The sequence below is a fragment of the Frankliniella occidentalis genome, unplaced genomic scaffold, assembly GCF_000697945.3.
Source record: "Frankliniella occidentalis isolate FOCC.00 unplaced genomic scaffold, Focc_3.1 Scaffold2, whole genome shotgun sequence".
In the NCBI taxonomy this organism is placed as follows: domain Eukaryota; kingdom Metazoa; phylum Arthropoda; class Insecta; order Thysanoptera; family Thripidae; genus Frankliniella; species Frankliniella occidentalis.
Genome location: NW_026267132.1, coordinates 1,159,486 through 1,170,266, shown reverse-complemented (window position 1 = coordinate 1,170,266; position 10,781 = coordinate 1,159,486). Strand labels below are relative to the sequence as shown.

The 10,781-nt window shown below is 50.1% G+C and overlaps 2 protein-coding genes across 9 annotated transcripts in view; one reads left to right on the top strand and one right to left on the bottom strand.

The window, feature by feature from the left end:
* LOC113218266 (proline-rich proteoglycan 2-like) overlaps positions 1–2,541 on the top strand; it is a 3,876-nt gene extending 1,335 nt beyond the window's left edge. The window contains exons 2-6 of one of the 4 annotated variants that reach the window (XM_052264569.1): positions 871–1,212; positions 1,321–1,453; positions 1,727–1,804; positions 1,894–1,977; positions 2,110–2,541. In XM_052264569.1, the coding sequence (XP_052120529.1) occupies positions 871–1,212; positions 1,321–1,453; positions 1,727–1,804; positions 1,894–1,977; positions 2,110–2,264 (792 nt within the window). In that variant the 3' untranslated portion in view covers positions 2,265–2,541. Of the gene's footprint in view, positions 1–870; positions 1,213–1,320; positions 1,454–1,723; positions 1,805–1,890; positions 1,978–2,109 lie in introns of all 4 variants that reach the window. The other 3 variants (XM_052264559.1, XM_052264565.1, XM_026438538.2) reach the window with 3 other exon arrangements.
* LOC113218308 (oocyte zinc finger protein XlCOF6) overlaps positions 1–10,781 on the bottom strand; it is a 38,645-nt gene that overhangs the window by 4,509 nt on the left and 23,355 nt on the right. The window contains exons 2-3 of one of the 5 annotated variants that reach the window (XM_052264531.1): positions 9,695–9,755; positions 4,739–6,163 (exon numbers count right to left, since the gene is read on the bottom strand). The exons of 1 other annotated variant lie outside the window; for it this stretch is intronic. In XM_052264531.1, the coding sequence (XP_052120491.1) occupies positions 4,988–6,133 (1,146 nt within the window). In that variant the 5' untranslated portion in view covers positions 6,134–6,163; positions 9,695–9,755 and the 3' untranslated portion in view covers positions 4,739–4,987. Of the gene's footprint in view, positions 1–4,738; positions 6,164–9,694; positions 9,756–10,781 lie in introns of those variants that run through there. 3 more of the 5 variants (XM_052264533.1, XM_052264544.1, XM_026438603.2) reach the window with 3 other exon arrangements.

Here is a 10,781-nt window from a genome sequence, read left to right as displayed (position 1 = left end):
GGGGGGGGGGGGGGGGGGGGGGTGACCGCAAGCAGTACGTAGGGCCGCGTGCGCGCGCGCTCAACCATATCCGGCATATAGCTCACGCCGCCTTCTCCTTTGATTCTCCATCTCCAGTGGGGAGCACCTGAGTGAGCAGAGAACTACAGGCACGCGAGAGCGACGTTACATGGATGACGGCCGGGCCTGAAGGGAAGTGTTTTTACAATAAATAATTTTTGATGATTTGTTGTTTTTTTCTTGTTAAACAACCAGGCACTTTTACCTCTTCAATAAATTCCTCGCATTTTTCCGTTGCTTTGAAAAGAATAAAAAAGATCTCACCTACAAACATGAAATGATAGTGAAACGAGTACTTTGAGCTTTACGCTAGCTAGAAACTCGCGGGGTATGCTGAGGTGCTGCTCGGGATCAGTAGCCCCAGATCCGCGTGGGAATCGCTTGGAATTTGCCTACATAAAGAGGCAAAAGGCCAAAAGTCACCCGGATAGGTAACTTTTTGTCGGGAGGGGGGGGGGGAGATATTGTACACCTTCCCTCCCACCCTAGCCAGGCCAGTCTACACCTGAGCAAGTGTACCCGTGCGTGTAGGTGCTCTCTGTGCTCGCGCTAGTGCAAGGAGGTGCTGCAGCACCTGCATGCAGGAGCGCCGGCCGGGTAGGCAACGCTCTGGCCGCGCCGTGCGGCGGGCTAGCCTGCTCGCGCCGCCTCGGGCGCCCCGCCAGCAAGTGTAAGTACGACGGCACGTCGGTTGGGCATAACGATGCGGATCGCTCCGCGCGATTGTCCGCGCTGCGGGTTACGGCCCGGTTGGCATTGGATCACTCCCCCCCCCCCCCACACACACTGAGGCTGCACCGATTGTTGCAGAGGACGGCGCGCTCGTATTCCCGCGCCGGCGGCTGCACCCCGCTCCACGCCGAGGTGGCCGACTACCTTGACATGCCCCCGGACCGCCACCAGGAGGCGCCCGACGACGACGACGACGAGGGGGAGCAGGGCGATGACGTGGGCCGGTGGCTCGAGACGCAGCACTTCGTGGCGCACCGAGGCCGCCGACAGCGCCCGCTCCCCGACGACGCCGGCGGCGACCGCGGCCCTGGCGGCGACCGCGGCTCCGGCGGCGAGGAGAGCGTCCCGTCGGACTACTGGCACCACGGCCCCACCGGACTGGGGATCCGCGAGCAGCTGGAAGCGCTGCTCGACGCCCAGGTACAAGAACAGACGCCGCCGAGATAGGAGCGAGAAGGAAATGGTGTTACTTCATTTATTAATATCCGGGGTCGTGTTACCGCCGTTTGAACCGAGCTCGGCTTACAGGAGCCGCCCGGCGACGGCGGCACCGCAACACCGCCGCCGCCACCTGCGCCGGCCCGGCACACGGGCACGGGCCGCCCCGGCCCCGCCTTCAGGCTAGAGCACATCTTCGCACCCACGCGAGGCCGGCGCTCAGGTACAGCTCAACGAAACGACATTCAAAGGGAGAGCGAGTTGCAGGATTCAAATAATGAAACATTTCCAAACACACGGTAAACAATGGTTAGCTGCGCTCGGCTGCGCTGTATAACTATAAACCAATAGTAAATTTCACAATAACTATTTAGCTATGTTTGACCGTGTTTGACTACCTAGCTGCACAGCTTAATCTTATAAAGTTGTCCCATATTTATATAGCTATTGGTTTGGCTGTAGCTAATCATTTTTTAACCGTGTCCTTCGGAAGCAGGCGGCACGGACCTGGCGGAGAGGGAGGCCGCGCCACCACGCCTGCAGCAGCGCCCGTCGCGCCGGGCGTGGCACCGAGGTGAGGGCGCTGCCGAGGGCGCTGCCGAGGGTGTATCACGATAAGAGCGGACAGGACACGTGTTCTAATCAGCCGGTCTCGCACAGCAGGGCAGCAGCGCGCGTGCGGCCGGCAGCAGGCGATGACCCTGGCCTTGGTGCAGGAGCGGCTGCGGGCCTGCGAGGCGCGACTCGGTCAGTGTCCCCATTTGCGTTTTTCTGCTGTATTTGTCGTATTTCGTGTCTTAGCTTAAGCAATTCTATATATGATAAATTATCGGCAACTTTTCGGAACATGACCACGTTGAACTCTGCCTGATTCCGCAGGGTCCGGCGACGGCGGGCGCGTCGACCAGCAGCCGCAGGCGGCGGGGCAGAGCGCGCCTCCGTCCACAACCACAGCCGCGCCCGCGGAGAATCGACCGACGGGCACGGGTGCGCGCCGGCAGCGGGCCTACTCCATCCTGCTCACGCTGCGCTGACCGCCAGGCTGACCGCCAGGTGGTCGCGCACCTCCTTCGCACCGCCCGCAAGCGGCCCCCCTCACACGCTGGAAACGCAAAGTGTGCGAATGCAGCACACTTGTAGGTGTGCCAATTCACACACTTTAGGGTTTCTGCGCACCGACTGCACCACCACGCCGCCGACCACACTGCTGCTCACCCTTCTGCGCCCACAACGACCTCGCGCCCCCCGAGACCGCAACGGTGACAGATAAAAACCAGGGATATCCAATAAAAAAAAGTTGTTTATAAAAAGTTCATTATTAGTTTTTTTTTTTTGTTCAGTGTTTCCGAATCTCCTCTCCATATGTCAAGAGGGTTTGGTAACGCCTACACAACACAAGATTTAGAAAAAAAATAAAAAATGATAGGTTGCTAAAACGGCAACACGGCTATAGCAACAGTTAGGACGCACAGTTGTATCGAGGCGGCATTCACTTTCTGCCCGTCCCGACACTGTCAATGAAACGTTCGGCTTCCTTCAACATAACTGGATGCGCAGTTTCCGCAGATGATGTCCCCGGCCGGCCGGCCGCACACGCTCCTCTTGAGAGACGGCTCTGGCGTGACTCTGGCGTGCACTTGATGGATGGGTGGGGCGACGTGAATGCGGCAGCAGGGCCCGACATGATCAATTTGTGTCCCTAACAACGCACATGATGAAGTATACTGTACCTGCCGCCCGCGCGTGGGGGCCCAGGCCCAGCAGCAGAGCGACAGCAGCGACAAGCACGCGTGAGGTTTTTCCCAGCTTCAGCCCCCTCCCTTTGGCCCATTTCTTTCATTCTCTCGTTATTTTCACTTCTGCGGATCCCCGCGCCCGCCGAGGCGCCCGCCGAGCGTCGGGTGGGCAGGCCCGCCGAGCAGAGCGTCCGGGCGCGGGGCCTACCCCGGGCTGGGCGGGCGCTCCGGGCCGGGGGGCGCTCCGGGCCCGCCCAGCCCACCTCCGCAGCTGTGCGCGAGGGGGAACTAAACCAGCAGGCCCGCCCTTCCGGCAAACGGGGTTGCCAGCTTCACCCCGCTCCGCCGGCAACTCCGTTATCGGCAGCAGGAGCCCGGGCCGGGCTGGCTTGACTTACGGCGGCGTTTGTCAGGCCTTATTCGGCCCGACATTTAAGCAGAGATTAGAAACGGATCCTATACCGCAGTTTTGGGAGATACTTCCTGTACCATTTTGCGATTTGAGGAGGCCTCCTTTGGCGACTTTTTGGTAATAACTGGAATGTTTCGCTTAATTTCGTCGAAAAAGGCCATCTAGTACCCAAATAGTGCTAGATGGAAAGCCTAACGGACGAAATTTTAGCCCGTAGAGTTTTGTCTGCACAAGTTGTTTTGCACCACTTAAATTGAATATGTCCCCCCCCCCTCTCCCCCGCGGGCCCTACGTACAGCGACGCACAGTCGATAGGAGGTACTTCAACATAAATTCAAGCGTTGGCGTACACCAACTTTTCTATCTTTTCTTGATTATTTAGACAGAAAACAGAAAAAATTAGCCTACCCTACAGAGTTGATCCCCACGGCAAAGAATTCTTTCTTTTTTGCGGGAAATTCCTTAGATCTCTCCTCAGATTATGAGGAATCTTCTCAAAAAATGAAGAACAATCCCAGTTTTTGAGATTTTCTCGAAATCTGGGAATTTTTCTAAAACTAGTGGAGTTTCTCAAAGATTTTATTTTACCCTCCAAAAATCATACATTGTTTTTGCCGTGTGGCCGATATCGTTGGCCCGTTAACACGCAGTCGCAGAGCCACTTTTGTACAACCATGCACTGTTAAAACAAGTGTTTAATGTTATGCACGTCAATTGGTGTTAAAGTTCAAGTGTGCATTTTCTCAACACATTGTGGTGTCTAACTAGGTTAAACATCAGTTGGTGTTTAAACCTTCAACACTTCCGAAAAGTATAGCAGCTGCACACCATGTGTCCAAGTGTGGAGAATTTAAACGTTTACAAAACGTTTAAAATGCAAGTGAGCAACTTGAGTTAAACACCATGTATATTTAAAATTATAAATTGTACACGTTGGTGTTTAAATTATGCACACTTGTTTTACCAGTGTGAGAGTGCACAAATTGTGCATAATTATGCACAAACTGTACATTGTTATGCATAAAATTGTGCATAATATCATTGGTGTATTAAATTCTGCATGATTATGAACAACAATGCAGAGGGATTTAGTGTGAGCAGGCACGCTGTTCCTCGTGTAAGTAAAGGCGACTGGTGGATTTACAGTTTAAGGTGTACGCGATGGGACTCGTCAGCAGCTAAAAACAGTGCCTTTGGTTTCAAGAAGTATTACATGGAATATCCTGCACGACTCTGAGCAACTCAAGTCTTCGTCTTTGTGACTATTAATGCCCATATGTGCTATGAGATACGTCGCACCCGTGTCTCCAGAGCATCTAAATTTGACAGAAAAGGGAAAAGAAGTAAAAGAAGCAGGTAATGAGATGCATATTAAGTTATTTGATTATTAAAAGATGTACAGTGCATTTGTTAGAGAAAAGAGAATAGTTGAATAAATTATAGTTGCTGCACAGTGCACATTGCACATTCGAAAGGCTTTTCTCCTGTTTGGGTTCGCAGATGATGCTTCTGCAAAGTACTAGTTGGAGCAAATTCCTTGGTGCACGTTAAACACTTGAACGAATTTTCTCCTGTGTGGGTTCGCAGATGCTCACGCAATCAACCAGTTTCATGAAACTTCTTGTTTCACAGCTGTACATTCGAAAGCCTTTCCGCCTGTGTGGGTTCTCAGATGCTTCTGCATATTACTAGGATGAGCAAATTTCTTGGTGCACACTGCACACTCGAAAGGCTTTTCTTCTGTGTGGGTTCGCAGATGCTTCGTCAGATTACTAGAGTTACTAAATTTCTTGTTGCACACTACACACTCGAAAGGCTTTTCTCCTGTGTGGGTTCGTAGATGCTCACGCAATCGACAAGGTTCGCGAAACTTCTTGTTGCACACTGTGCACTCGAAAGGCCTTTCTCCTGTGTGGGTTCGCAAATGCACATGCAATCGACCAGTGTCAGGAAACTTCTTGTTGCACACTGTACACTCGAAAGGCTTTTCTCCTGTGTGGGACTGCAGATGCTTCTTCAGAGTACGAGACCCAACAAATTTCTTGTTGCACACTGCACACTCGAAAGGCTTTTCTCCTGTGTGGGACCGCATGTGCACCTTTAAAGAACTATTAAAAGCAAATTTGTGGTTGCATATTGTGCACTCGAAAGACTTTTCTCCTGTGTGGGTTCGCAGATGCTCACGCAATCGACGAGGTTCGCGAAACTTCTTGTTGCACACTGTACACTCGAAAGGCTTTTCTCCTGTGTGGGTTCGCAGATGCTCACGCAATCGACGAGGTTCGCGAAACTTCTTGTTGCACACTGTACACTCGAAAGGCTTTTCTCCTGTGTGGGTTCGCAGATGCTCCTGCAAAGTACTAGTTCGAGCAAACTTCTTGCTGCACACTGTACACTCGAAAGGCTTTTCTCCTGTGTGGGTTCGCAGATGCTCACGCAATCGCCAAGGTTCGCGAAACTTCTTGTTGCACACTGTACACTCGAAAGGCCTTTCTCCTGTGTGGGTTCGCAAATGCACATGCAATCGACCAGTTTCAGCAAACTTCTTGTTGCACACTGCACACTCGAAAGGCTTTTCTGTGTGGGTTTGCAGATGCCTCGTCAGATTACTAGACCCAACAAATTTCTTGTTGCACACTACACACTCGAAAGGCTTTTCTCCTGTGTGGGTTCGCAGATGAGTCTGCAAAGTACTAGATCGAGCAAACTCCTTGTAGCATATTGTACACGCGACTTTCCTTCTTCCTTCGGCCATAATGGTCAGTGTGACTGCAGTTTGTATCTTCTGAAAAAGAAAGAAAAAAATAAGAGTATTACCTACTAGTGTCCCTATGGATAAACAAAGCGTCACAATCACGCTTCATTGTTAAATTCTTTTTAAATCATGCTTTGCAGAACTGCAAAGAATTTAGATCCATCATTATGCACTGTAAAATGCTTGCAAACTTTATTCTTTGCAACGTTGCAAAGAATTTGTGAGCATTGTATTGCAAAGAATTAGTTCGTATTGCAAAGACGTTCTTTGCAAGCTGGCAGAATCCTTGCAAACAATGTGTTTGCATTGCAAAGAAATAGTTTGTAAGCTTGCAAAGAACTAGTTCGTATTACGATGCTTGAAAATTCTTTGCAAGCTGCAAAGAAAATAGTTTGCAATACGAACCTATTCTTTGCAAGCATTTTGCAGTGTGGTAATTAAGAACCTAGCTTTTACTATGCAAAGCGATGCTTTGAAATTGGAAAGCGGTGTTTTTTAGCATGTAAATCAATGGCATTGCTTTGCAACTGCAAAGCATCACTTTGCAATTGAAAGCAAATGCTTCTTCGTTACAAGGGATCAAAATCCTTCGCAGTTCTGCAAAGTGTTGCTTTGCGGGAACGTAACAGTGTTCTTTGGACGATTTTTGACCCCTTCCCCCTCCAATCTTATTGTTATTGTGACATTCGTCACGGTTTGGCTTCCCCCCCCCCCCCCCCCCACTCCCATCCCACCCTGGCGTGCTGGTCACAAATAAGCGCATATTTACTTAAAACTGCAGATTACCATTAAGTGATATTTTCCGAACTTGCTGTGAATAAGGTATTCGGCAGGATTGCATCGAAACATTTACCTGTTTTTAATTTCGTTAAACGACCTCGGGTGACCGACCGGTCTGTGGGTCTGTGCTCTACTTATAGTAAATAATACTTTATATCAGCAAAAATTATTTTTGACCTCGATTTTTGACACACAATGCAAATTAGCGTAAGGCGTGACGTCGCAAGCCTAAAGCCCCCTCCCCCCACGGTCACATTTTGGTCGCACTATCACCAACCCCCTCCCCCCTTAGGGTGCGGGTCTTAATTTGTAAGCGGCACCTTGAAGCAATTTTGTATGCGGCACAATTAAATCAAACCTACCACAACTATTGTTCAAATAAGGTCCAAGCAGAAGAAATTTCTTATGACAGGGTTGATCCGTATCATAATTATAAAACCTTCTAAACGTAAACATGAGCGCTAGTCAAAACGGCTGCTGGTTTTCAACAAAAATTAGTCCACAGGGCTAAGAGAGAGACAGTCCCCCCCACCAGGCATGAAAGCCCCTGCCGCACGGTTAAAAATTTTCGGGGTAATTTTACTACAGGGCCCCGCAAACGCTTGTGTGCTACGATTTCGTTTGTAAATTTAGATGCACACAGGAAACGGAAAACTTGGCGTACAGAGGTTCGTAAATTTCGTAGCACACAGGTATCAGAAGTATGCTTTGTGTACCCACAGTAGTAAAATTACCAAGTGCATTTAGGACAACCTTTCCGTCTACACTGTAGTAAAAATACTTGCCAGGTAAAAGAAAATACCTTTGTGTATCCACTGTAGTAAAATTCATCCATGTAGGAAAATAGTTGGAGCGAGCAGTCAGCAAGGACAGGGTGGCCAGTACTCTCACCTACAGTCCAGTTCTACTGGTTTGCGGTCCTACCCAGGGTGTTTGGTGTTGGCACCGTCCGGGACTTGAACCCCGAACCATGCGATCACAGCACCGCTGCGATACCACTGAGCCACTAAGCCGCGCACGAGTCGCGGCTCTAGGAGACGATCAGATGACAACACCAGACCGACTGCCAGGCCCAGGGAATTTTACTACTGTGGATACGCAAAGTGAAAATAGACCTACTGTTTGGCGTTTTTCACTAACCACTGACTCGACAAATTTCTACATTGTGAACCAACGCTAGTCACACAGCTACCCTCTTGAGTAATTTTCAATATCCATAGTTAGCCGAATTTTACTACTATGGATACAGAAAGAGTGTATGCTTCTACAGTTTCCCAAATTTATCAATTCCGAGGATACGAAATTTTACTGCTCTGGATACAAAAGGAATGCGAAAAACACTCCGAGTAATTTTACAAAAAGAAAGCAAAAAATTTCAATCAAAATCCATGAATTTAATAACATTTTCAGAAATTTCTTCGTACAGTGGTTAGGTAAATATCCGAAGTGGATACGAAAAATAAATTTGCGACTTCAAAGTTGATGCAAAATATTTTTACTGCACCATTTTCAGAAATTTATACGTTCTATGGATACACAAAATTACCCCCGATTTTTTACCGTGCGGCGGGGGGAAGGGGGGAGGGACGAAGCTGTCTGCCCAAGAAGCACCGCCATCGGCCATCGCCACCGCCGGCCACCGCCGCACCTTGACTTGACAAACCCGCGAGGCCACTCTGGGCCCAAGGTTTTAGATCTGACCGGAAAGGGGGGGGGGGCGTTTTCCTTCCGAGACAGTCTTGGAGACTGTCTAAAAAGTCAAGAAAAGATGGTAAAGTCGGTGTAAGCTTACGCTTGTATTTGATGCTGCGTGCATCGCTGTGCGTAGATAGGGCGCGCGCGGGAAATGGGGGGGGGGGCAGGGGGAGGCGAGACACATTCAATTTAAGTGGCGCAAAACAATTAAAAAGCCATCAAACCAACGGCCGCCCCCTCCCCGCCCACACGTGCCTCGCCCGCTCCGCATACGCCGCGCGATTTGTGCACCTCCATGACGCCCACGACGAGCCGCCCGCGCCGCGCGGCAAAAATCTCGGGGGTGATTAGGCGCGCCAAACGGGCGGCGCCAGGTGGGAGAGGACGAGGCGCGGACAAAAAAAATACGAGTTGGGGGAGAAAGGGTTGGCGCGGGCCTGGGCGAGGGGTCCTTCACTATAAATTGTGGCGTACACCGATTTTTCTGTTTTTCTTGATTTTTTGTGGTTTTCTCTGGAATGTTGTTATTTTTTATGATTTTTTTCTGACTTTTCACTATTTTTTTTTGTAATTTTTAGTGATTTATTTTCATGAATTTTCATGGTTTTTAAGTGATTTTTTCTAATGGTGTACACTGATTTTTATGAGTAAAGGACCCCTCGGGCCTGGGCCTCGGCCTGGGCCTCGGCCTGGGCGGCCCTGAGTGGCTGCGATGCACCGCGCGACGCCGAGACCCTCATCCAGATAGATGCGGATGCGATGCGAGAGATGCACTCACTCGGCTCGGATCCGCGTCACGAGAAGGCGACACTGTATACAGAGGAAGGGGTGGGCGGCGGTGTGTCGCTCCAGCTTTACGATCAACAGGCGCGCCCGCACCGCCGCGCTGTAAACGCGTTTGCCGTGTATCGCGGCAGGAAAATGTTGGAGTGCTTCAACAAGTACATAGGGAGGGTGTGATTCGTTACTACTCTACCTTCACAGTGTAGATGAAAGATACAATTCCGTCCTCAGACTGACAACCCACCCGCCCTTTGACGTAGGCCGCGCGCGCCGCATGGTCCCCACCCCCCTCCCCACACATACCTGCTGACGGTCGCGAAGGAGCGCTGAAAACCACCCCGACGGACCACAGTGGGCGGGAACACTGCGTTAAAAACATGCGTAGAACTTAACACACATTCCGTCTGTGCAACCCGGAGATGGTACCGAAATCAAAACAAATGAAAGATTCATTCAAGGACAGGGTGGCATAACTTTGAAACAGTAGTCACATGACACATTATTTCTTATCATTCCTCGTAAGGACATAATCTTCTCGAAATTCCTTGCACATGCAAAACCCATAAAAGATAGTCACGTGTCGTTCGCGTGGAAATTGGACATTATCTGGAACAACTCTGCGGTTCCAACGTGAAAAACGTTTTCAGAGTTCTTTGCGAATTTCTTGGCCATATGGCCATATGGCCAAGGAATGCAACCACAACGGAAGGGCAGGAAAGAATTCCAGCACGAGACCAGACAACAGACAAATAGGAAGTACAGTACAACTGGATGAAACTTACAGGGAGAACGTAAGAAAGAGTGATGGCTCAACCGATAGGATGGGATGAATGGATGAACGGATGGATGGAGATGGATGTGGACGGACGGACGGAAGGAAGGATGGACTATAAACATATCCTAATCAGCCGTTTAACACGTTGAGTCCCAGACCGTTTTTCGTCGGCGATCCCCCGGGCCCACATGACCATATTGTGGACATGCCTGCCGATCCCCCGGGCCCATATGACCACATTGTAGGCATGCCCGCCGAGCCTTCCGGCCCACCTGACCACATCGCGGGCATGCCCGCCTGCAGAAAAAGGAGGAGTTCGACCCCTGTCTGTACGAACGTCATGACCACTCGTATGGACATTTCCAAATTAATTCCAAAATATATCTTGGGCTGGGGGGGCTCGGCGACCATGACCATTCGTATGGTCACGTGGGACTCAACGTGTTAAGGGGCGCTAAGGAATTATTGTGGGTGCTTCTGTGCTTTTATCTACAAAAATAAATACATCAGTAATTCTATATGCGATGGTGATGGTGATTAGCAACTTTAGTTTTCCAGAGTAGATGGATGGATGGATGGATGGATGGACGGATGGATGGATGGAGGAGTGGCGGG